General features: G+C 40.5%; 1 protein-coding gene across 2 annotated transcripts; it reads left to right on the forward strand.

The window, feature by feature from the left end:
- The first annotated feature begins 542 nt into the window (after nt 1-542).
- Nucleotides 543-25659, forward strand: LCA5 (lebercilin LCA5). 2 transcript variants are annotated; one of them, XM_026654535.2, is made up of 8 exons: nt 543-640; nt 1463-1846; nt 5999-6528; nt 8887-9024; nt 11907-12003; nt 13665-13813; nt 20142-20280; nt 21747-25659. In XM_026654535.2, the coding sequence occupies exons 2-8, from the start codon at nt 1648-1650 to the stop codon at nt 22559-22561; spliced, it is 2067 nt and encodes a 688-aa protein (XP_026510320.1). In that variant the 5' UTR covers nt 543-640; nt 1463-1647; the 3' UTR covers nt 22562-25659. The 2 variants fall into 2 exon arrangements, with proteins under 2 accessions (XP_026510320.1, XP_029768249.1); XM_029912389.1 differs by lacking the exon at nt 543-640 and having other exon boundaries at nt 1274-1846.
- Nucleotides 25660-27273: the final 1614 nt, after the last annotated feature.

A 27273-nucleotide genomic window follows, 5' to 3' on the forward strand; every position in this document is an offset into this window, starting at 1 on the left:
CAGAGGGGGCGGTCTGCAGGCCAGGCGGGGGCTGATCACACTGGGCAGGTCTCCACAAAAGTTGTACTGGTGGATCAGGTCTGTCAGTCTGGCTTGTCTGCGGGGCAGCCCCACAGCGTCCGGGCGGGGGGGGCTGCTGTAGCCATGGTACAGCGGGGCAAGACTGGCAGGGGGGCTCCAGGACACCGCACTCGGCGCGGCGGATCGCACTCGACTCCTGCTCCCGGCCCGGCCCCAGTTTCCCTTCCCCGGCCATGCGCCCTTTTCTGCCCCCTCCCATTAAGGCCAGAGTTCACACTTCGAGGCTCTTGCACAATAGCCAATCAGCAGCCCCCCTTGCGCAGCCTCCACAAACCCCCGGCCAATAGGAAGGGCCCCTTCCACTCGCCCCGAAGCCAATCAGGAGCAGGGACTGGCTCTGCACTGTTGATTTGGCAGGACGGGCAGTCAATGGGTAGCTTCATATCCCGCTGCCCGCCCCGCCCATTCCCCGCCTCCCTCCTTGCTCCGTTGCCCTGGAACCCGCTGTAAATATCCCGAGACGGGCGGCGGCCCCTTTAAGCGCAGCGCAGGCCAGGCCCGCCAACCGCCTGGGGGGGTCGGCTTGGGAGGGGATGCGGCGTGGAGCCGGCGGCACTAGGTACCGGGCGGGGGCTGGGCAGAGCCTCGTATGGACCCGGCTTCATTGCAAGGGGCGGGGGCTGGGATTGGGGGGGTCATAGGGGAGGGGCTGGGAGTGTGGAGAGGGAGGGGTCGGTGAATGGGGTGTGGGGGATGGGAAGGGCTGGGAGTGGGGGAAGGAGTTTGGATTGGGGATGGAGCTTGAGGGGAAGAGGTAGGGGGTTGGGAGTGGGTGTGGGGAGGGGGCTGGGAGTGGGGAGAAGGGGTAAGGGGGCTTGAGGGGAGGGCGGGGCTTGGGGGTCAAGGCATAACAACCACTTCCTTGTGTTTCACGCCTGTCTGTCCTTTGCTGTGCCTAGAACTCTTCAGGCCTAGGTCGGCATTTACTGGTCATCAACTGTTTACAGAGGGTCTCCTCACTAATTTTTGTGTCTGGCATTAGTCTTGCAGAGTGTTACTATGAAAACAAAATGCCCCAAAGCCTGTGATCCTCAACTCTGGGTCTAAATTTTAAGAATTCTGTCATCAGTTTTGTGGTCCAAATATTACCTCTTTATAACTTTTTATAATGTGGAATGCTGAAATGCTTAAATCCACCATTTCATTGTTTTGGGTGGTGGGGAAGGGTGTTTTTGTGCGCAATACCCAAAAAGGCTATTGAGCAATTCCCAGAGTGATACCTATTCCTGTTGACATAATTGACGAGGCTGATACACAGACATGTTTGGCATGAGACCGTGGGAATCCTGAATTATCTTGCCCTTTTTGGGAGGTTTTCTGTGTGAAATCTAAAAGCTGAACCACTAAAATATTCTCAGTTCCTTTTTTTTAACTGTTGTAGAAAAATGCATTATGAATGATGGCCCCTGCTTGCTAAAATGAATGCCAAGAGCTCATGTTCTGAACATGAGGATAAAAAAGATTTGGAAAGGAGTCAACAGTTTTACCTCTAACTACTAAAAAGTTCTTGCCTGCCAAAATGAACATTCTTTGAGAAAAATCTGAAGAACAACTGTGATTTGAGAAATGGGAGAAAGAACAAGGAGCTTGGATTCTGACCATGACAGAACATCGGATGGTGATAAAAATAGCAACTCCTACTATTCAGATGAAGATAATGCATCTCATGCCTCTGACCGATCACTTACACTAAGCTCTCAGTCTACAAGCCATGGGAAAAAAGATCACAAAACAGAGACTTTGAGTAGCCTTGTGAATTACCAAGGTAAGTAGATCACAAAACATGGCACCCTGAAAGAGTCTGCTAGTGTCAGCTGTATTTTAAACTTTGAGGGAAGAAAATATAAATTATTTTATGTTTGGTAAGTGGTCTGTAACTTTTATTTTGATAACTGAAATGAGCCTTTGTCTATAACATTCTGCTAAACTTAATTTTAGAATTATTTTTTTTTCTGACAAGAAATAAAAAGACGTGAATTCTGCCCTGGTCCCATCCTCTAATTGAAACAGAACTTCAGATCTGCTTATGTTCCAAAGGTTGTCATTGGATTTCTTGAAGCAAACCCTTGTTATACAGTGTATATATAATACTTAAATCCAGGGAAGAATATTTATAATTTCTTAGACAAAATGTCCCAAAGATCTTTGTTATGGATATCTGTTTTACTAGACTTTCCACTGTAGTTATATATAGTGTGTTCTTTCTCAAAAGAAATATTCATATTTCCATCCTTGGAGCTTCAAAAACAAAAGTGCTTTAACTGATTATTCTCCAAAGTTAAAATTCATTCCACTCCCATCTCCCTTACCAACACCCCCTCCCCCCACCTCAATCCCCTTGGTAAACTGCTTTGCTGACTGGGATTGTGGAGGTAATGGAACTTACTCCCCACTAGGGTGACCAGACAGTAGGTGTGAAAAATCGGGTCGGGGGTAATAGGAGCCTATATAAGAAAAAGACCCCAAAAATCGGGACTGTCCCTATAAAATTGGGACATCTGGTCACCCTACTCCCCACCCAGCAAGAAGTGAGAAGAGAATAGCTCTGCGGCTCCTAAGGTGGATAATGACTGAACAGCCTCTATGCTGAGTTTTGGCTGCTTATACTGAGCCATCGCACACAACTTCCAGTTTAAGTTATAATATATCCTGTCTTTCTAAAAGATATACTCTATCTCAACCAGAAGTTATGAGTCTCACAGTTTCTTTGACCCCTCTGGTCTGCTCAAGGAGTGCCCTCTTAAGTCTCAGGACTCTAGCCTTCACGTCTCTCTGGGCAGAGACCTGCATCCCTCTCCCTTCTGACTGGGCTTTTAGGCTGCAACCCCCTGCACTTCACTGTGATTATTCCAGCAGGCCTGACTGGAATCCAGCACCTGTGCTTTGCTTTCTCTTAAAGGGGCTATGGACAGTGTATGCAAGTGGTTGCAAATAATGAAACAACTCTTCCAAAGCAAAGTACTTTTATTTAAGGACAAAAGCAATGCAGAGAAAACACAAAATAAAAGGTCTAAACACATACTTAAGCCTGCCTCAGTCATGTGCCGACCCTTGTCTCTCCAACCTTTCAGTACGGTTTGGACAAAGGTTCATGTCTGTTGATTGGATCAAAATCTCAATTCTCCCTAGCTGTGGTACTTCTTTCAAGTTGTTTACTTGTCCCAGGATTTGTAGTAATCACCCCCACACACACTGATTTTTAGTTCCTTGCGTTCGCAGATAATTTTTTATCAGTGATACAACAGTATCACAAAGATACAGATAACATTCTTAAAGTCAATATAATAGTCCCCAAATATACTGCATGTGGTACAGTGTTTGTCACAATGTGCTTGATGCAGGAATCACTCGGTGAAATTTTGTGACCTTTGTTATGCAAGAGGTCCGACTAGATCATAATGAGGCCTCAAATCAATGAAATGCTATGGATCATGGCCTCAACCCCTCTTTCTTTGTTGACCTATTTGGTGCTGACATGATGCTCAATTCAGCTGTGCTAAGGAGTGTCAAGTCCCCCTGCCTGTTTGTATGTTAGCTTCGCATGTAGGTCTCTGGGAAACAAAATTGCCATGGGTTTGTTGCAATGTGCTGTGGAGGAAAGAGGGTGGTTGTTCAGGTTTTGTGGCAAAAACTGAATGTATCTGTTGACATGAAGGCATACATGTCAAGTGTCTTTCAGAAATGGCAGGATCACCACACCAACCTTTCGTTCCCAGATTTATACAGATGGTCAAAAGTGCAAAACCATATGTGAGACTCTGGAGTGCTTGATATGGATTGGAAAATAAGATCTATATTGGTAGATTTATCTGAACCCATTAAATAGGTTGAAGCAGGGGGGGTAGCCCTGTGGTATAATTATTACCTAACCCTTTCATAGCTGAATGTAATGTGCCAAATCCTCTCTATATGAAAGGAAAACTGAGTATTGTATATGGTCAAGCTATGGAAAACTGAGTATCAGATAGAAATATTATTGGATGTGTGTGTGAAATGCTTAGGGGAAACTAAGAAAAGATTTAAAAGCTGCTGTTTTGCCATAGAATGCTGTCTGTAGAATAGAGGAGATACAGTAAGTGCCAAAAGGAAAATAGAGGAGATAGTGCATGCTCCCTCTTAGCTAATACCTGATTTGTGTACTGTAGTGTGTTTCTGCTATATACCAGTCTCATGATTCAGAAGCTGCAATGGCAGGTATAGGATGGCATCCAATATGTTGCTTCTAAAGGCTATTCTGCATTAGTTCAGTAATAACTGCATATGTTCAGTTCTCTAAATGGCAATTTTTCTATGGGTTATTTGCCTTATGCAGTATGATTATGGTTTGAGCTATGCAAAAAGACCAAAGATAAGCTTTTATTTATATATGTGTGTGTGTGTGTGTGTGTATAAATATACTAATTGTATTTTTATATATTAAAATTATATATATACCTACACTAATCCCAAATCACTTTAAAATATTATCTGTATGTTGTATATATGAAACACACATACAAATAATATTTTAAATTAATTGGGATTAGTATCTATTAATACTAAAATGAGGATGCTCCTTGGAAAATAACATGTGACAGAACTAAAATTTATCAGGGAAGAACAAATTTTCATAGGGTTTAGAACAGTGGTTCCCAAACTGGGGTTCGCGAAATGTTACAGGGGGTTCTCGGGAAAAAATTCACTAATGGCGGTCAGAGCCGTCCCTAGGGATCCTGGGCAGCAGGGGGCCAGCAGCCTGGAGCCGCTGGACTTCCAAGAGCTAAGCAGATCAAAGCAAACATAGCTATCACACTGAGGAGATTTAAACTTCAAGACTCCTTATAAGAAATGGAAAGGAAGGTGGATATTTTTTGCTATTTTTAAAATTAAATAGGCAGCTAGTATTGTTTTTAAAATTATTATGAACAATTTTAAGCTTTGTTGTAATGTGCATTGTTTGCCTGGACTGCTCAAGACCTGAATGCTTGTGTAGGAGGAACTCTTTGAGTTGGCTTCTTAAATGCCTTCATGCTGTTTCACATCGGATACTCCTTGATGAAACATAGGAGCCTTGTCTTATAACAGGCTTATTCAAAGTGATACAAGCTACGAAAGTGAGATCTTGGAAGAGTGTTGCCGTTTTCATAATGTAATAAAAATACTGTAATGATAACTAATAATTAATAATAAATAGTATGTAATAAGCATGTCATAAAAACAAATTTTATATTTCCAAGATCACGGCTTTTATAATTTATGCCCAGGTAAAGGAGAAAATCCCTGGAAATATTCATTTTTAGGAGGGGGTTCGCGAGACTTGACATTTTAGTGACAGGGGTTCACAGGTTGTTAAAGTTTGGGAACCACTGGTTTAGAACTTTGTTTCTAACTGCAGTGAACCCATTGTTGTCATCGTCTTTATAGCAAGTACAGTAGCAGGTTTCCCAGAAATACTATATATGTACTTTTGAATGTATCTAATAAAATTGCAGCATGCTTGCTACAAAACTAGCTGAAGCTCTGGTGATCACCCATTTTAAATGTGTACAGAGATACAGTATTTCTATTTAAAACACTTATAATGAAATCTGAAATTAATGAACAAAAATATAACTACTACAGATGATTACTTTATCATTTCATTCTGATGGTTACAAGCGGCATAATTGGTTTCAAAGTCAGAGTAAGAAGAAAATCAAAGTATATAACAGCTTTGCAGTGTATCATAAGCATAAATCTCTATCTTGTAGCAATGAAAATGAGAATAAACATTTTTGTGTTTGATTTCTCTAAAGAAAACCACCATGACATAGGTACTGTAAAAAAATCTCTCAGGCAAGAAGGGCTTTATTTCAAGGAAGATGCCTGCTTAAATAGAAAAAAAATAGCAATGGGCTTTGCTGAGTTCCTTACAGTAAAATCTGCTTTTTTTTTTAAGCCACTAAGAAACCAGTTTCCAAATATGCACCAGCCAAAAGAGGGAGAAGGTGGGGTTTTCGCTCCCAGAGCCTCAATAGGGATTCTCCTGCAAAAGATATAGATCTTGTTACAAAAAGGGTTCTTTCTGCCAGACTGCTAAAAATCAATGAGCTTCGGAATGAAGTAACTGAACTCCACATCAAACTAGATGAGCTGCAGAAAGAAAACAGGGCACTGAAGAGGCTTCAGTACAGGCAGGAGAAAGCCTTGAATAAGTTTGAAGATACAGAAAATGAAATCTCTCAGCTCCTCGCTCGACATAACAATGAGATTAGAATATTAAGGGAGCGCTTACGAAAATCTCAAGAGAGAGAACGCACAACTGAGAGAAGACTGAAAGAGTCAGAGGATGAACTGTACAGGACAAAAAATTCTTTGCAAAAACTGAAAAAGCTTTCTGAAGATAAGCACTTAGCTGAACGAGATGAACTGACAAAGAAGCTAGCCTCAGCAGAGAACAGACTGGATGAGAGTGAGAAAAGAATTAAGGTGAGATAAGTTTCCTCACCTCCCCCACCCACATTTTTTTAATTTAACGATTTAACCAATTGTGTAGGAATGCTTCTTTCCAGTATGAGCGTCATACATTAACTTGTATTATCCATTTTACAGCAGTAGGGTGAATGGAAAATGGTTTCTATTGCAAATAAGTAATACCACGTAAATTGTTTGTACATGACTATGCACAATCATTTTACAATCTGTGCAGTACACTGTATGTATGTGTTTATTAATAATGTTGATTACTGGTATGTTTTATCTTATGTATTTTATATTATAGACTTGGCATTTTTAACCTAGATGTTAATCAATTTAGCAATAACTTCCAGAAAGGTATGCAGCTAATTTAATTTTTCATAATCTAGTTTATGCTGCTTGACTAGGTAGTGTGTATAAGAGGAGGATCCTCTGGGATTTTAGAGGATATTATGCTGAAGTTCTACAAAATACATTATATTTTTAAAACAAATTCTCTTGAAAACTAATACAACTCAGCATCCATGCAATGTTTGGTTATTCTGTATAGGCTGGCTGCGGAGTCAGCCTCAAAGAATTATCATAATTTTGTTCAAAGTTATCTCATGGTATAGATACATGTATAGTAGGTATTTATTTTAGGAATTTTGTGCATAATGTTTGCATCCTAGTCAGCAAAACTATATAGCCATGGGAAAGAAAAAAAAGCCCTTTTTAAGTCAAAACTACTTTATATTGGGACTGTACCATTATAAGAGTAACTTAAGTGTCTAGCAATTGTGTGTGGTGTTTGTTTTTGTCTGGTATTTATAGTCATATTTGACTGTGTTAAGATGGAGTTAAGGTTGAGTGCCTACATAGGAAATTTAAGGTAAAAAAAATTACAGAGATGGTATAATTATTTTTTAAAAATCCCAAGCATTATAAACCTAGGAAATTCAAGACAGGTTAAATTTAAGTGAAATCCAAATATGTCAAGGTATGGAAATGTAGAGTTGGGAACCCAAACAGCATTAGTTCTGCACTGTAATATTACCATACTCTAACCAGATATTTTCCAGTTCTGGGCACCACATTTCAGGAAAGATGTGGACAAATTGGAGAAAGTCCAGAGATAAAAGATCAATACAAATGATTAAACTTGACCTGTGATGGAAGATTGAAAAAACTGGGTTTGTTTAGTCTGGAGAAGAGAAAGGGGGGACATGATAACAGTTTTCAAGTACAGAAAAGGTTGTTACAAGAAGGGAGAAAAATTCTTCTCGTTAATCTCTGAGAATAGGACAAGAAGCAATGGGCTTAAATTGCAGCAAGGGAGGTTTAGGTTGGACATTAGGAAAAACTTCCTAACTGTCAGGGAAGTTAGGCAATTCATTCCAGTGCTTAGGGAGGTTGTGGAATTTCCATCATTAGAGGTTTTTAAGAGCAGGTTAGACAAACACCCAGGGCCAGCTCCAGGGTTTTGGCCGCCCCAAGCAGCCAAAAAAAAAAAAAAAGCTGCGATCTGCGGCGGCAATTCGGCTGGAGGTCCTTCGCTCCAATCAGGAGTGAGGGACCGTCCGCCGAATTACCGCCGAATAGCTGGACGTGCCGCCCCCCTCCGGAGCGGCCGCCCCAAACACCTGCTTGCCAGGCTGGTGCCTGGAGCCGGCCCTGCAAACACCTGTCGGGGTGGTCTACATAATACTTAGTTCTGCCTTGAGTGCAGGGGACTGGACAAGATGACCTCTCGAGGTCCCTACAAGTCCGACGATTCTATGGTTTACAATTAAGGCATTTTAGCACTTGCGATCCCATGTGAGATAAAAGTGATTTTTTTTCTTAAAAAGCACTCTGGATATTTTTCTACTTCCTCACAGTGTCGTCATATGCTGTTCATGTTAAACAGCTATCACAAGGACAGGGTCCCCCAAAATTAAACCTTCACTAAAAATGGTTAAAGGAAAGTTGAGAAATCATTGTGAGGATGTCTTCTCCTCCTCCCCCTCCTTATTCTTATCCCAGTTTTTCATGGGGATGTTCTTTTATTTCTAATACGCCAGTTTGAGAGCCCTCTGTTGAGTCACATGGCCTCTGTGTCCAATAGCATACAGAATCCGGGAGGTATTGTGAATGCCCAGTGCCTCCTCAGAGTTATCTCCCTGTATGTAGGTGAGGTGAGGTTGGGCACCAACCAAACCTGGTGTGGCTGGCCCCCCTGGTTAACATCTGGATTTGATCAAGTTGCTGTGGACACAAAGTCAAATGGCCTCTGTACCACAGTAGAGGCGGAGTCAGGTTTGACCCTCAACTAGTATTTGTATATATTTTGTTTGTTTATTTTAAAAAGTTGCTGCTTTTCTAAACATTCTATTATCATATGAACTGCAGGATTTGGAGAAAAATCTTGAGCTGAATAACAGCAGTTTCCAGCGACAATTGCAATCTGAGAAAAAAAAGGTACATGAGGCCCAAGAAGAAAATAAAGCTCTCCAAGAAGAGCTTCAACAACTAAATCAAAAGCTAAAGGTAAAAATCATGTACTGTAATATTAAAATCCAGCCATTTTAAGGCATTTTTAGCTGTGGGAGTACTTTATTATTGAAATATTTCAAGTTTATTTTAATCATTCCTTGCAAAATTAACTTCATTTTTCTCCATATGGGTTCACTCTCTTTTTAAATTTAATCTCCTAAACTCTGATTCTGGAATACCTGTATGAAAGGGAATGTGTTAATGTCAGTCATCCTTATTTATTATTTGCATTAGGTAGGAAAAGGATAGGTCAAATACACAATCAGAAATCCCTGCTAAACTGTAAGCTGTACAGAAAACTAAGGACTGGGTTTTTAAAATTATACCTGCAAATAAGTACATGCAATTAATATGCCTAAATTGCATATGCAATTACTGTAGCTGTGCACATAGATTGAGTAATTGCACATGCATACTGGCAATTGGCATGCATTGTTACTTTATCTGCACAAGCAATTACTTGCTCATTTTAGGCGTACAAGTTCTAAAATTAGGCTAAAAGAATCATTGTTTTAAAAATCATAATGCATGGTATTATTTAGTACTACCTTAGTCAGTACTTCCTGAAAGAGAAGCTGTCAGTTCAGATCTGGACCAAAATATAGATTGTGTAAAAAGGTTTCACGAAACCTACAGTTGATAGAAATGTTTCCATGACTTTTAGTTCCACTGGAAGAAGTTGTTTTTAAACCGCTAAACACCATGGGAGGATATAAAAGTGAAACCGATTTAAGTAATGTTAACTGCCCAATCTGAGAGAAATTCAAAGTAACTGGCATGTGCTGTGAAAAGTAAATAGGATTTTTAAAACTTTCATTTTCAGTAATCTAAAGTGCTACAAGTAAAGTTAAATAAACTTGCTAGTTTCAAATAAATGGGTCTTAAGTTGACAGTGTTCCTTTAAAGAAGACTAGGATACCTTGAAAAATACATTCATGATCAGAAGAATCCCAGCACTGTTTATTAACTAAATTCAGTATTCCTGGTTAGGCAACATTTATTTCTATGTTCTTTTTAGTAAGAGCCATGTGAGAAGAATATATCCCTGTATTGTATATGGCTCAAGGCAAAAAAAAAATGGCATTTTTCTCACAACTGCATCAATTTTAATCTCTGCATTGCTCCAAAGATATTCTTTATGGCTCCAATTCAGCAAGATATTTAAGCACTGAAGTCAAAGGGACTACTCATATACTTACTTGCATAAGCATGTACTAACTATTTTGTTGAAACAGGGCCTATATCCCCAAGGCTGACCATCACACAAATTATGGTACAGTAACTCCTCACTTAAAGTCATCCCAATTAACGTTGTTACGTTGCTGATCAATTAGAGAACATGCTCGTTTAAAGTTGTGCAATGCTCCCTTATAATGTTGTTTGGCAGCTGCCTGCTTTGTCCACTGCTTGCAGAAAGAGCAGCCCGTTGGAGCTAGCTGGTGGGGGCTTGGAACCAGGGTGGACCAACAGCCCCCCATCAGCTCCCCGTTCCTCTAAGTTCCCTGTGCGGCAGCCACCCAGCAGGCTATCAATTGCCGGCAGTTCAGGTGTCCCTCCCCCCACTGCCATGTGCTGCTCCTGCCCTCAGCCTTGGAGCTGCTCTCAGGAGCCTCCTGCTTGCTGTGCCGGGGGGGGGGGGGGGTATCAGGGGGTCCCTCCCCCCCCTGCTCCTGCCCCCTGCTTACCCCATTTCCATAGAGCGGGGGGGTGGGGGGGGGGATGGACACGACAGGGCTCAGGACGGAGGGAGCGTGCTGGCAGCAGCTGCTGTCTCCACTTCCTGGCCTACTTAAAAAGGCAATCTACCTAGAGTGGTTCAGCGTACTTAAAGGGGTAATGCGCATCGCTCTCTCTCACACACAGGGTGTGTGTCTGTCTCTGTCTGCCATGCTTCTCCCCTCCCTCCATTCGTGCTGCTTTGTAGCGTATGAGGCTACATTAACAACAATGTGTTAACCCTTGAGGGCTCAGCCGAGTTCTAGTTCATCATTTAGCAGTAAGGCAGTCCCTGGGAAATATCCCACCCTCTGACTTCACCACCTCAACCAAGCTTCACAATCATCATTGCTGTGTACAGTATTAAATTGTTTGTTTAAAACGGTGTGTGTGTGTGTGTGTGTGTGTGTGTGTATAGATAGATAGATAGATCAATAGAAAAAATATAGTCTTTTGTCTGGTGAAAAAAATTTCCCTGGAACGTAACCCCCCCATTTACATTAATTCTTATGGGGAAATTGGATTCGCTTAACATCGTTTCGCTTAAAGCCGCATTTTTCAGGAACATAACTACAAAGTTAAGCGAGGAGTTACTGTACTTGCATTTTCCATGTCCTCTGCTGTGTTCTCTTTCTGAACAATACACCCAGGGCCAATTCTGACAGTGCTGCCAAAGCTGTAATATAGCAGATCCTGCTTGTCAGAGTTACTGCCTGGTCCACTAGCAGGTAGTAATGCTAATGTTATTTTTTTTTTACTAGTATAATACAGAAAATTAACATGGTAGGCACATGCATCTATAATTTAGATTTCTAAAATTTTAAGCACCTTTGTATGAAAATTTTGATCTTCAGTTTTATCTTAGCTAAGTTCAAAGATACAATACTAAATGTGAGAGAATATTTTGGCAATCAGCTGATTTTTGAGAGGGGAGGAAACCATGTACTAGAAATGTGATTTAAAGAATTGAACATTCTCTTTAAACATTGTGCTGAATAATCAAGGACCTTATTCAATGAAGACTGAACAAAATATATATAATTTTCCTTTAAACTACATAGGTGCTTAGCCTTGCCACAATTTATTTCAATGGCTGTTAAATATAAGTTGATGTAACTTTATTAATTTAACTCTACTGTCTCTACCTCATTCATTATCAGGAAAAAGAGAGAGAACTTGATGCAAAAAATATATATGCTAACCGTATGTTGAAGCCATCACCTAAAAAAGACACAGATGTTACACAAAGAAAAAAAGGTAATTTTAAAAAAAGGATATAAACAGAAAAGCTACTACCAAATAGACTCTATTATTTTTTCAGTGTTCAAGCCATTAAGTGTTTGTTTCGTTTTGACCCTTCCAGGTCCTGTCCCAGGCTGTGGAGTTCTTCACTCTCTGTAAAACACAGCAGTCAAAACAACCAATGACATGCATTGTAATTTTTATTTGACTGTCCCCCTAATAATAGTACAATGAAACCACCATACCCCAACAAAACAACTAGGGCTGTCTGCTCTCAATTCAGCAGTTTACATTTATCCCAAATGTTCATGGGGGGAGGGGGAAAGGGCTTTGTTTAGAAATAGTTTGCTATTAAATCACAACTAGTAATCAAGCAGGTAGCTTGATTATAACTAGACCCATTGGAAATATGCACCATTGTCATTCCACATGACTGTCTGGATTTAGGGATTTCTCTGGATGTTTGTAGAGCAGAATTTAAGTATGCATTGAAAAAAGTAGTATAATCCATCTGACTGAAGATAATTTTTCAAATGCAAATCAGTGTACTGATATCTTCCTGAATCTGCAGGCAGACTGAAAACTTGTTTTACTTGTGTATATAGGGCCAGATCCAGTCATACTGAATCAGTAAGATTACTCACCAGGAGTACGGCAAGCAGTCTTTTCTGTGGCATTTTAAGCAGGCTTTGATGTCAATACTTTAAACTATTTCATGGCTGATCCCTTTAATGGAAATATCTTGCTGTTATGCATCATCCAGTGTACTTGGGTTAATTTGAAAGGTCATTCCACAGAGACAAGGTTGCAAGTCTCAAAAATCCTAGCAATAGACTATCCTATAATATTAAAGTTGGTCTTTTTGTTTCTCTAGAAGGATCACCTGTGAAGGAGGGGAAATAGACAAAATTTAGACCATTGGCAGATTGTGGGGGGAAAGTATCCAAGAGGGATATTTTTAGACAATTTAGTAGATTTAAATAACGCACTATGTGGATATATTAAAAATATCTTCAGACTTTTTCAAACACTTCCCCAGAATCTCGGGAAAGCTCCTTAGAATTTGGCAATATTTCCCACAGGTTCCCATTGGCCCTAATTATGAAGTACACCTCTACCCTGATATAACATGACCCGATATAACATGAATTCAGATATAACACGGTAAAGCAGTGCTCGGGGGGGGGGAGCGGGGCTGCGCACTCCAGTGGATCAAAGCAAGTTCAATATAACGCGGTTTCACCTATAACGCAGTAAGATTTTTTGGCTCCCGAAGACAGCGTTATATAGGGGTAGCGGTGTACTTTGACTTTAAGATACTTTCAGAAACATGTAACGCTTTGTTTTGTGTGGATTTATTTTTTGTCCTTTCAAGTAATTGTTTTTGCTCCAAAATTTCATCAAAATGGATATAGAATTTTCTTCCTTTCTTTTTTTTCTTAAATAGAGATCAGCCACAATTTAAAAAAAAACCTGCTGATCCTCACTAGATCAGGATGCTTTTATGTATTCTTCTAAGTTATAGGAATACTATTAACTCCTAGGTATAAATTCATGAGAAGCAAAGATGACAATTTTTTTTTTTTTTAAATTTTGGTGTTCTTTTTATTTGGGAATATTCTGAATTACACACAAAAATATGTGACTTGCTTTGTTTTTGTATATATTTATTACAGCCACTAGCCAGAATACTAAAAAAGGAATCCAGACTACAAAAGGAGTACAGACTAGTGGGTACTTCTCACCAATAGAATTTCCTCCACCACCAGAGTTTGTTTCTGTTTATGTAACAGATCAGAAAGAAGAGGAGACACTTCTCAGAATGGTGAGTTATTTTATAGTTCCAAATAATCCACCTAAGAAGCTAAATTTCCTAAGGACTAATTTATATTTTAGGAAAGACATCCTCATATCTTAGGGAAATGATTAGGCTCTCAGATAGACCAAATTACGGTTTTACATGACCCTGTTTAAATTTCACGTTCCTCTGAATCCTGTTGACTATCATTAACTTGCTCTGCTTCTTTTATTACCTTTTATCATTTCACTGTAATCCCTACTGATTTGACATTTTGGTTTCTTTCTCCTTCTCTATTTCTAGTCTAGATATTTGAGCAGTCTCTTGTTCTCAGTATTTTTGCTGAGCCTTAATTATGGTTTACTTTTAACTTATTCATAGATTCTAGGACTGGAAGGGACCTCGAGAGGTCATCGAGTCCAGTCCCCTGCCCCTGCCCTCTACCATCCCTGATAGACATTTATCTAACCTACTCTTAAATATCTCCAGAGATGGAGATTCCACAACCTCCCTAGACAGTTTATTCCAGTGTTTAACCACCCTGACAGTTAGGAACTTTTTCCTAATGTCCAACCTAAACCTCCCTTGCTGCAGTTTAAGCCCATTGCTTCTTGTTCTATCCTTAGAGGCTAAGGTGAACAAGTTTTCTCCCTCCTCCTTATGACACCCTTTTAGATACCTGAAAACTGCTATCATGTCCCCTCTCAGTCTTCTCTTTTCCAAACCAAACAAACCCAATTCTTTCAGCCTTCCTTCATAGGTCATGTTCTCAAGACCTTTAATCATTCTTGTTGCTCTTCTCTGGACCCTCTCCAATTTCTCCACATCTTTCTTGAAATGCGGTGCCCAGAACTGGACACAATACTCCAGTTGAGGCCTAACCAGCGCAGAGTAGAGCGGAAGAATGACTTCTCGTGTCTTGCTCACAACACACCTGTTAATACATCCCAGAATCATGTTTGCTTTTTTTTGCAACAGCATCATACTGTTGACTCATATTTAGCTTGTGGTCCACTATAACCCCTAGATCCCTTTCTGCCGTATTCCTTCCTAGACAGTCTCTTCCCATTCCGTATGTGTGAAACTGATTGTTCCTTCCTAAGTGGAGCACTTTGCATTTGTCTTTGTTAAACTTCATCCTGTTTACCTCAGACCACTTCTCCAATTTGTCCAGATCATTTTGAATTATGACCTTGTCCTCCAAAGCAGTTGCAATCCCTCCCAGTTTAGTATCATCCGCAAACTTAATAAGCGTACTTTCTATGCCAATATCTAAGTCGTTAATGAAGATATTGAACAGAGCCGGTCCCAAAACAGACCCTTGCGGAACCCCACTCGTTATGCCTTTCCAGCAGGATTGGGAACCATTAATAACAACTCTCTGAGTACGGTTATCCAGCCAGTTATGCACCCACCTTATAGTAGCCCCATCTAAATTGTATTTGCCTAGTTTATCGATAAGAATATCATGCGAGACCGTATCAAATGCCTTACTAAAGTCTATGTATACCACATCCACAGCTTCTCCCTTATCCACAAGGATCATTATCCTATCAAAGAAAGCTATCAGATTAGTTTGACATGATTTGTTCTTTACAAATCCATGCTGGCTATTCCCTATCACCTTACCACCTTCCAAGTGTTTGCAGATGATTTCCTTAATTACTTGCTCCATTATCTTCCCTGGCACAGAAGTTAAACTAACTGGTCTGTAGTTTCCTGGGTTGTTTTTAGTTCCCTTTTTATAGGTGGGCACTATATTTGCCCATTTCCAGTCTTCTGGAATCTCTCCCGTCTCCCATGATTTTCCAAAGATAATAGCTAGAGGCTCAGATACCTCCTCTATTAGCTCCTTGAGTATTCTAGGATGCATTTCATCAGGCCCTGGTGACTTGCAGGCATCTAACTTTTCTAAGTGATTTTTAACTTGTTCTTTTTTTATTTTATCTGCTAAACCTACCCCCTTCCCATTAGCATTCACTAGGATAGGCATTCCTTCAGACTTCTCGGTGAAGACCGAAACAAAGAAGTCATTAAGCATCTCTGCCATTTCCAAGTTTCCTGTTACTGTTTCTCCCTCTTCACTGAGCAATGGGCCCACCCTGTCTTTGGTCTTCCTCTTGCTTCTAATGTATTGATAAAAAGTCTTCTTGTTTCCCTTTATTCCCGTAGCTAATTTGAGCTCATTTTGTGCCTTTGCCTTTCTAATCTTGCCCCTGTATTCCTGTGTTGTTTGCCTATATTCATCCTTTGTAATCTGTCCTAGTTTCCATTTTTTATGTGACTCCTTTTTATTTTTTAGATCATGCAAGATCTCGTGGTTAAGCCAAGGTGGTCTTTTGCCACATTTTCTATCTTTCCTAACCAGCGGAATAGCTTGCTTTTGGGCCCTTAATAGTGTCCCTTTGAAAAACTGCCAGCTCTCCTCAGTTGTTTTTCCCCTCAGTCTTGATTCCCATGGGACCTTACCTATCAGCTCTCTGAGCTTACCAAAATCCGCCTTCCTGAAATCCATTGTCTCTATTTTGCTGTTCTCCCTTCTACCCTTCCTTAGAATTTCAAACTCTATGATTTCATGATCACTTTCACCCAAGCTGCCTTCTACTTTCAAATTCTCAACGAGTTCCTCCCTATTTGTTAAAATCAAGTCTAGAACAGCTTCACCCCTAGTAGCTTTTTCAACCTTCTGAAATAAAAAGTTGTCTGCAATGCAGTCCAAGAATTTGTTGGATAGTCTGTGCCCCGCTGTGTTATTTTCCCAACATATATCCGGATAGTTGAAGTCCCCCATCACCACCAAATCTTGGGCTTTGGATGATTTTGTTAGTTGTTTAAAAAAAGCCTCATCCACCTCTTCCACCTGGTTAGGTGGCCTGTAGTAGACTCCTAGCATGACATCACCCTTGTTTTTTACCCCTTTTAGCCTAACCCAGAGACTCTCAACACTTCCGTCTCCTATGTCCATCTCTACCTCAGTCCAAGTGTGTACATTTTTAATATATAAGGCAACACCTCCTCCCTTTTTCCCCTGTCTATCCTTCCTGAGCAAGCTGTATCCATCCACACCAACATTCCAATCATGTGTATTATCCCACCAAGTTTCAGTGATGCCAACAATGTCATAGTTGTATTTATTTATTAGCACTTCCAGTTCTTCCTGCTTATTACCCATACTTCTCGCATTTGTATATAGGCATCTAAGATACTGGTTTGATCTTTCCTCCCGGTTTTGTCCTGACCCTCCTTTCTCTCTGCCAATATAGCCCACACTCCCTCTCGTCTCCGACCCATCTCCCAGGTCTCCATGTTCCCCACTTACCTGCGGGCTTTGCTCACCTGTCCCCGTCGAACCTAGTTTAAAGCCCTCCTCACTAGGTTAGCCAGTCTGTGTCCAAATAGGGTCTTTCCCCTCCTCGAAAGGTGAACACCATCTCTGCCTAGCAGTCCTTCCTCAAATAGCATCCCGTGGTCTAGGAAGCCAAAGCCCTCCTGGCGACACCATCTTCGCAGCCAGGCATTCACCTCCATGATGCATCTGTCTCTGCCCGGGCCCCTACCTTTGACAGGAAGAATCGAAGAGAATACCACCTGCGCTCCAAACTCCTTCACCCGTACTCCCAGAGCCCTGTAGTCACTCTTGATCCGCTCAGTGTCACACCTCGCAGTATCATTTGTGCCCACATGGATGAGTAGCATGGGGTAGTAGTCAGAGGGCTGGATAATCCTCGACAATGCCATCGTAACATTTCAGATACGGGCCCCCGGCAGGCAGCATACCTCCCTAGATGAAATGTCAGGGCGACAGATGGGCGCCTCCGTCCCCCTCAGCAGAGAGTCTCCGACCACCACTACCCTACGTTTCCTATTCGCAGTGGTGGCAGCAGACCTCCCAGCCTTAGGGGTACGAGGCTTCTCCTCCTTTACTGTAGGGGGTGATTCCTTCTCTCCTGTCTCAAGAAGAGCATAACGGTTACCTATTACCACGGCGGGAGGGTTCGGAGCAGGGGTGGAGCACTGCCTGCTGCCAGAAGTAACCAGCTGCCAGTGTCCACCCTGAGCCATCTCCTCCTCCACCAGTGGTGTATCAGCAGTCCTGTGTACTGGGACAGCTACCTCAGCTGTCTCCACATGGACACTGTCCAGGAATTGCTCGTGGATTCGGATGCTCCTCAACCTAGCCACCTCCTCCTGTAGCTCTCCCACCTGCTGCCTGAGAGATTTCACCAGCAGGCACCTTTCACATTGGATGGTCCCCCCAGCCTGGATATCAGTAAGTGGAAATTGCAAGTTATAGTCTCTGCAAAACCACACCAGGATCTGGGTAGAAGCATCCATGCTCAGGCGCTCTGTCTTTCTACAGGCGCAGGTGGAGGAGACAGAAGCAGTGCTGGCACAGGTGTTGCGGGTCTTCCTAACATTGTAAGCCTCCCTCTGTCAAACTCTCTCTCAAACTCCCCTGTCTGCAGCCCCCTGTCCGCTGAAAGGGTTGTTTAAGCAAGAAGTTTTGAGTGTAGTTGGTTTATAGGTTTTAAGGGGAATAAAGGGAAAACAGATAGAACCGGCAAGGGACCCTCGCCCACTTCCTAAACTCCCTTGCGAAACTCCCTGTTAGCAGCCCCTGTTCGCAAAAGCTCCCTGGTCACTTGTGCGCTGCTTTATAAAGCCCTGGCCTGGCCTGTATGAATGCCCCGCTCACTGATTAAGGCTCAGCCAATTACCAGAGGCTTCTAGCTTTCAGACCTTCCTTTGAAGCTCACAGCTTCCAACTGCCAGCCACAGCACACGGTCCTTCAAACAAACAAACAGACTGACAAACACAAGCTCAGCACACAGCAAGTAACCCCCAAACACAAACAAACACACACTACAGATAGTCACTTACCCCAAGGGTGCTGTATTGCTCCTCCTTCACCTGGAGAACTCCCCTGTGAAACTCCCTGTTAGCAGCCCCTGGTCGCAAAAACTTCCAGCCTTCTTCCACAATCATGGATTTTAGTGCTTTGTCCCATTGCACTAGTGTCCAAATCCTGCTCCCCTATGTAAAGAGTGAAATATTTCTGTTATCTTTATCCCAATGTTTTTTGCTGTTAACATCTTCATTATAAAATAGTATCTCACTGATTTTTTTAATACTTTTGAGCCATAAGACCAAAATTCAAGTGAAGTGTAAGGTGATATTAGTTCACCTCCTTAGATCTACTTGCACTCACTGTACAAATGTTTAAAGGGTATGAGAATTGTAACTTATGCACAGCGGAGCTGCAAGAAAGTGTACGTTAAGTAAGGTAGAGACTACCAAGTCTGCTGTAAATTCAATAGCTGTAGAATCATGGAATACATTGGACTTTTCTTAAAAGTGAAATATCCACAAGGATCTCCTGTTTGTTTCCCTCCCTACATTGGTAATATTTTCTTTCTAATTGTGGGGAAACTAAGCTTAAAAAAAAGTGTAACTTTTAGCTTAGGAAGCATTGAGATTCATGGTCATTCTGATCTCTGCCCGAAGGAAATTCCATATTTGGAAAGCCTTGTTTCCTCATTCACAGGTTTTTATCCTTGTGGTTGACCATTCTGTTAGTTCAGAAGAAAGTCATGATTTAGGAAGTCATGATGTCAGAAAGAGAAGTGGTTCCCTAAAGTTGCTTGGATCAATTTCAAGGAGGAGTTTTGATTACCAGGACTGAAATCTTGAATATGTCTCTCTGTACATCTGGGAATCAGTTCAGCAGGTAGAGCATTAGGGTGGTGCTCTTGGGAGGCCTGTGTTGCTGTTTTCTATAACAGCTGAAGCTTTTTCAGGGTTTGCAGTTTGATTCCTAGGTCTTCAGTTCTAAAATCTTCTTCTCCGTTATCTATAATCTTTGGTGCATGAGTCCTTTAAAATGTAGTAGATTTGGGTGATCTGCCTTGGCCAGGGGTTGGCAACCTTCGGCACGTGGCCCATCAGGATAATCCGCTGGCAGGCCGCCATACGTTTTGTTTACGTTGACCGTCTGTAGGCACTGCCCCCGCAGCTCCCAGTGGCCGGGGTTCGCCGTTCCCGGCCAATGGACCAGGACTTCATTGTGCTAGGCACTATACAAACACAGAACAAATACATTTTAGTATGAAGCATTACAGGATGCAGTTTCTATTAAAGATGCCATACAAAATCAAGTTGATGATTTGCAAGTACCTAAGACCATGTTAGGTCTGATAAATGTTTTAGGGCCATTTCCCCAGCTGAGGTAAATTGGAGTGGCTTCATTGAAGTCCTTAATATCATTCCGATTCAGAAGACTTTGTGTTTAACAATAAACAAAAAAAGCTGTTGCAGAAATTTTCTATCACACTTTCTTTTATCAATTTACATCAGGAACAGGAAACTCAGAAAAAAGAATGGAAAGAACAAGCAGAGCATCTAAGTCAAGAACGGAACAGGGAGAGAGAGGAGAAAATGAAACATGACCAAGAACTGCAGGCTTTAGAGGAGAAAGCCCAGAAACTATGTGACGGTAAGAAAACTGTGGCTACTGCCAAGCTGGAAAATCTAGACAAAACAAAATACCAATCAAATGAGGCCTATAACACTTCTCTTGAAAACAACAAATTGATTCTGGAAAAGGAAAACCACTAAAAAGAATAAATGATTTAACATGAACAAGGTCAAAACAGAAAATATTAAGGGATACAAAGTAACCTCCTTCCTGTGCCCTGCTGTTACTGCCCCAAGACAAGGCTTCAAAGCCAAATACCAACTGTGGAGAACCACAGCTGAAAAAAATATCCATGAAAAAAGTCAATGGATAGTTTGCACCGACTGAGAATCTGCCCTTTGGTGTCTTGGGGTAAAATAGTCCTAATATTAGCACTCTCGTCCACCTTACTGTAAAAATAAGATTTTTTTTTCCCTAGCATTCCTCACTGAAATTCAGCTGCCTACTTCTCCTTCATAGTGGAGATGCTATGCCATATATAGATGAAAAATATTAACTGTTGCAGTTTGTTTTCATAAGCTTGGTATAAAGTACAGTACAAGTACAAATTGTTGTCAGTGCTGTCACCACCTAGGTCCATGTCCCAGCTCTTCAGAGAGGATTCCTGATCGGGGGGATCCATTCTGTACACATGTATCAGGTTGTTCTTGTTCAAATCTGAACCTACCTTAAAACTTTATATTCAGACAGGAAAATTATTTTTTGAATGGGTAAATATTCAGAAAATCGCCTTTTTGTGTGTGCATGCAACTTTGTGTGTACAATCACTTGGCCACAAACTCTTGAATCCATTGTGTATGCAGTTCATATGTGGAAGGACCTGATTTTCACCTCCTTACACCTCATGTAGCCATTTATACCTGTGAAAAGTGGTGGGTGCTGTTTTTGCAAATAATCATTTATGTTCACTTGATGGTGCACGGAAAGCTTGTGCAGAGGTCTTTTCAACACACACTATGGCCTGCAGATACACAAATGAAGAAGAGGTAATATTTTAAATTGCTCCCTACTGTAGGAAAACTTAAAAACAAACCATTGAAAATTATTACTCATTTTGTATTTTGTTATCCAGTTGGCTTTGCAGTAGCACTTCATAAAACAAGTGTATTCCAAAGTTGTCTTGAAGTCAGTGATGTTGACAGAGAAATATAAAGCACACTGTCAATCAGAGTTATTAAAATCAATGATGTTATATTCATCTCTGTTCAAACACAGGGCAAGGATAAAATCAGTAGAATATGAAACTACTAAAAGAGATGAATAATGCAACTACACTACAAAATTGGCAGTGTTGTTTTAAGTTAGGATAGAAGATTTAGCCTGTGTCTAATTGTAATTGTTTATGAAAAATGACTTCTTTAAAAAATAAACCAGTGCTAGTTGCAAGAATTGTAAAAGCTCTGTTTTTGTATATGACTTAAAAAAATAAAAATTCCTTTAAATATTAGAAAATGTCAAATAACTTTTTAAAAAATTCCATGCAGAGTGGAAAAAAGAAGCATTTGACAGAAGGAAAAAAGAAAATAACTTTTTATTGGCTAAAGAAGAAGAGGCAAGAATTGAGTCAGAAATATATAAAATTGAAAATGAGACCCACAACACTGAAAAACTAGAAGAAGACCGACAAAAAAAAGAGTTGCTGCTGGCTAAAATGTATAAAATTGACAGAGAAACTCAAAACACTATTAGTATGAAACTTGCTTCGCAAGCACACCTCACAGATACAGAATCAAAATCTGACTCCCTAGAGAAAAATGAGAAAACCTACCAGTTCTTAGAGACCACAGAGAAATTGTTTAATGGATTTCCAGTATATGACAGCCATGATGTTACTACAAAAGCAGAAGGACAGAAGCGGCAAAATGTTAGAACCACAGATTCAAGTAATGATTTGACATTTGGTAGTTACGTACCTTCCTTTGGGAAAGGATCCGGGAGGCCAAGTTGGCTTAATCAAAAAAGTATTGTCTTAGAAGAAAATACTAAAGAAAATACAGATTTCAATACTAAGAAAGAGAAAAAGTCTAATTTAATGGAGCAACTTTTTGGAACTAGTGCCAACACCATCGCTCCACCTAAAAGCAGTGACTCAAGTCCTTTGGAAGCTGACTATGATTCCGGCAGTGCTCTTCCTCCAGGCAAAAGCAATAAAGTTAAAGTTAAAGATGATGATGATTTTTTTTTCAGTGAAGGAAGAAATTTTAACCCAAATAGGCACCGTTTACAGCACACAACAAGCAGGCCAGCAGTTAAGGCTGTTGATTCTTTCGAAGATGAAATTGAAGAAGTAATCCTGTGATGACCACCTTTCATATAACTTGTGTGTGAAAATGCTATCCAAATATTTTAATACAGTATTTATTATATACAGATTTGTAAAGTTTCAGATATTAAAAAGCCTTATGAAGGGATGATTTCAATAGATAAATATATGTATAGAGGAAACATACACTGCACATTCAGATAGACCGGTCTGGCCTACTCTGACCAGTCTGGCTCCTTGTGCAGTTATATTTTTTTTAATGTATCTTTCCTAATACAGTCCATGAAGATAAAGAGTTGCAGTGATTATTTTTTATATACCACAGCCAATAATCTCGAGGGAATTTCCTGACAGTTTCCCATATAATGCAACTGAGTTTGGATATTTGCTCACCTCTTCATTCAGGAGGTGATACTATTTCTACCCTACTCATTTTCCAGTCTACTCTTTGTATGTGCATTTGCCACTATCAAATCTGTGCAACTGCCAGGGCAAATTGGTGGTATTCCAAAAGACTACCACTAATGCTCTTTCGTGGATTTGAATGGGAGGGAAAGTAGTTGGGGAACACTTTTACCTGCTTTTCTAGAGCCAAACATGACCTGCGTCATTTTTCTCACTAGTCTCTGCCTGTGGCAGTGGAAAGGTCCCATGATACTTTCCACACCCTTGTCTCCTGCCAGGCTGTGCAATGTCATTATTCCACTGGGCTGTTCAAACACTTCAAAGCAGATTCAGTGCAGTTAATGCAGGTCCTATATATAGCTGCTGGGTTTTGGTTGTTTGTTTGCTTTCCCCAATTGAATTAAAAATAATAGAGATAATGAGGGGAGGAAGGATAATTCAGCCTACAGTTTGGAAGGCCATGAGTTCTGGCCCCATCAACCTTTTTGTTATAAGCTAGCTTTGCATGGCACATTTAAATACTATTCTGGGAAAACCTATGCCATAGTCACACCTCTCCTAATTGAAGTGGGTTTGAACTCCCCACTGAAAATAAAACACATGAACTGCTGAGAATTTAAATAATGAGTTAAGAGGAAGTTAATCAGTATATTTTAAAATAATTTCCAGAAATATTGCAAAATCTGACTATCTCCAAGTCATACAAACATTTTTTTTTAAATTGAGATGAGAACAGTGCGCATTGCTAAATATAACCTACCCAAATATTTGTGTGAGATGGCAGAAAGTTACTGAAACTGATAGCATGGATTTATAGAATTTGAGGTTGAGTGATTGCAGAATCTGAGAAGGTGCTCTGACATATTGGGACAAATGTGCTATAAATGAGATCCGGAATGCCTTAAATATAGAAGATTCTTATAATTTGGAGTTGTTGCTTGTTCTCCCTTCACAGAAACATGTTGCCTACTGCCTATTAGAGAACTGATGCTGGAGAAACCCATAGAAGTTCTCAGTTAGTTAGCCCATTGCCTCTCCCTCTCTCCTTCCTAATTAAATAATTCCAGTTGGGTTTACAATGTGATTTAGCCCTGTGTGGTATGTACTAGTACAGTATATATTTGTTTTATCTTCTAGGCCGGACCCCTGCTGTTGATCTAGTTTCCATGTAAAAAAAAAAATTATAATTGGACAGAAATAATTTCTTGAAAATTATAAATGTTCAGAACTGCTAATAGGTCATCTTGTGAGTTTGTATACTTGGCTTTGTGTTTTTTCTTAAGTTTTTTTCAACTCTAGTAATGGACTCTGTAGTTTGATGCATAAAGCATAGTACTGTACTGTTCACAGGGAGCTTTATTATTTAATGTAAAATGCATAGAAATATAAGCACAGGAGTTGGCTAATGGTGCAATGTGCTGTTATGCGAGAGAGCCTGCATTCGGGAGCAACCACTGGACTCCCACATCAGCCAGCTGACTTAGGAAAATGGTGTGGAATATGGTGTTTTATCTGAAGGCAGCTAGTAGTGTGTTACCCTTGATGTGGAGTACCTCCCTTTGGCTATTGACATTTGCTGTCAGTGATACATTCAGAGTGCCTCCTTGTGATGTTAGGGGAAGGCACATGTAAGTTCATCTTTATGAAAAGGAACATGTAGTAAGCAGGGAACGACAGGCCGTCACCTAGAATAAAGGAATAGGTGAAAAGAGAATGTAAAAGGCACTCATGCTATAGTGAGTCACAGAAGACCCTACATAGAAAACAAGTATCTCAGGATCAGCAGCTTTTTTCACATCTTAACAGAAGTTCTTGTCATGCAAGAAGTTGTTTGGTCCCAGATATATCAGGCTAGAATAGATCTCTAATTGTGTCAGACTTGTGCTCAGCATAGCTGAGGAGAGAGGGAGACAAAGGTGGCTTTAAGCCACCTTTATGCTTCCCTCATCCTCTTGGCAGCCAGGGACTAGTCTGGCTGCAGAGCTATCTAAATTTAGTTAGTTTTGTAAGAGCCCCAAGGGACTGCTACGCTGCCCCGGGATCACAGGAGCACAGTGTGCTCTGGTCATCCTGTCTCCCTCAACCATGCTGCTGGTACGCCCCCTTCCCAAGGGGTGCCAGGAGGGTGTATCGGAGAGTCAGCTATGCTGTCTCAGCACCAGGCTAGCATTCTTCTTGCCAGTGGAACTCTGACCTGCCCATTCAGAATAACTTCACACCCCTTTTTCAATACTGCAGCAACACAAAGGACTAACATGGGCCAGAATCTGGCCTGTTATCCCCAGCTGTGCATACATAGGGCTGTTGATTTATAATCTTCAATTCCAGCTGCCATACATAATTTTGGAGAGAACAACATTTCTTCATGAATGTCTCCAACCAAACACTTACAAAAGGTCCATGATGGATGATGAGCACATCTGCCAGCTTCTTGTGGCATGCTCAGAGGGCTGATGGAGAGGGCCATGCTCAGATGCCTGGACCCTCATACCATGAAAAAGCAGCTTTTAACATTTTTAGTGCAAGAATAAATAATTAGTATGTGTTCGTTTAACACAAAGCAAAGAGGATTTTATAATTGAGATGTTAAATTAACATGCCATAGAGATAATCATTTTTAATGTTTATAAAGAGATGCTGTAGTACTGTTCTCATATGTATTAATTCCAGTTATATTTATTATGTAATGTCAGTTGCTTTTGTAACTTCTGATTCATTTTCTGTATAAAAATTCCAATCATAACAATGTTGATTTTTAACAAAATGGTTTTTATTAAAGAATTTGATTAAAGTTTTTGTATGGAGATGACCTTTAGCAAACCAGTTTTTTTGACTTGTGATTTTCATGAATCCTTATGCTGATTTTCTTTGTAGCAAAATTACCAGTCATGCTTATTTATTGCATAATGTGTGTGTTTTTCAAATCTAAAGCACACACTTTACCGAATTAAACACAAAGCTAAGTAACATATACCTGAAAATAAACCAAAGGTCAAAACTTACATTGAAATCCAGGGAAAGATTCCCATTATTTCAGTGAGCCTTGGATCAGGACCTATATGAACAATTCTCTGTGCAGGGTAGCTTTTCTGAAAACAGAATCTGGTATTGAATTATGAAATAACTATTTTTTTTATTTCCTATTCAGAAAGTAAGTTACCCACAGAGCTAGACCATGCTTGATTTCCTTCTCACTAACCAACTACCTTAGAGCCCAAATCTGCTCCATTGACTTTAATGGTGCAGGATTAGGCCTTTAGTTTGCACATCCATTTACACAGCTGCTCAGAATGTCAGGAAAATTCTAACTGGCTGATAGAGGTAGTCAGTTTCTGTCCTGAATAACATTCCATTGTGGTGTGTGCATTGGAATCTTGTCAGGTCTTATGAGAGTTGGTTCTTCTCAGTAGTTGGATGGGAGTTGCAAGAAATGATCTTGGAGAGTGAATAGGAGTACCTCTTACCTCTAGGTGAGTACTGACGGTATCTGCATGCTGTTAGAAGGCACTGTGCTGCAGATGTTGGTTTACAACTAAGACCTAAAACAATGATGTAACTGCTGTGAGCATTTAAAGAGCATATGGAACTTTTTGCTAATCCTTGGCCAATTCTAAGTCTGTAATTATATGCTGCTGAACTGAATTTGCCTGCCATTTCAGTTGGATATCTGTGGTTCCTTTCCATGTTGGAGATCACTTCTTAAGATTATGAACCTTTCGTAGACATTCCCCTCTCTATTCTGAGACAAAACTGGTGCTTAATTACACGAAAAAGTATTTTACATCTATTTTAAGAAGATGAAAATACTGTACCCAGTACACTAAGGTGAGTCGCTTAATAACATTTCCCTTCTTCCTCCTGCCCACTTTGTAGCTAAGGTTCTTCCTCTTTCCATGTTACACCTTCCAATTTTAGTGTTACCTGCAAAGAAATTTGATTACAGTTGAAAGATAAGAAGCAGCTACTGAGGGTGCAGAGAGGGCTTTTATTTTTAATTGACCAAAAATGTCTCTGGAAACCCTAAAAGGTGCCTTGGCTACCACCAAGCAAGAAGTATCATTGTTTGAAGACTATCAGATGATCTACTACTGTAACAGAAACAGCTCTGCCGGGTCCATAGAGGGGCTTTATGGAACATAATATTGTGTACCAGTGGTTCTCATTCTCATCTTCCCTTCATGGCTCATCTACTGCGTAATGTTGCTGTGCTGTCCTAATCAGAAACTGGGTGTCACTTTAGAGATGGCTGCATTTCACTGGTGGTGAAGTGATTGCTCTGCATATTATTTTAAGTTTGTAAAGCATTTTGATATATTTTGGGATAAAAAGCACTATATCAATGT

Source organism: Terrapene carolina, unplaced genomic scaffold (genome assembly GCF_002925995.2).
Source record: "Terrapene carolina triunguis isolate 2854851 unplaced genomic scaffold, T_m_triunguis-2.0 Scaffold42, whole genome shotgun sequence".
Classification (NCBI taxonomy): Eukaryota; Metazoa; Chordata; order Testudines; family Emydidae; genus Terrapene; species Terrapene triunguis.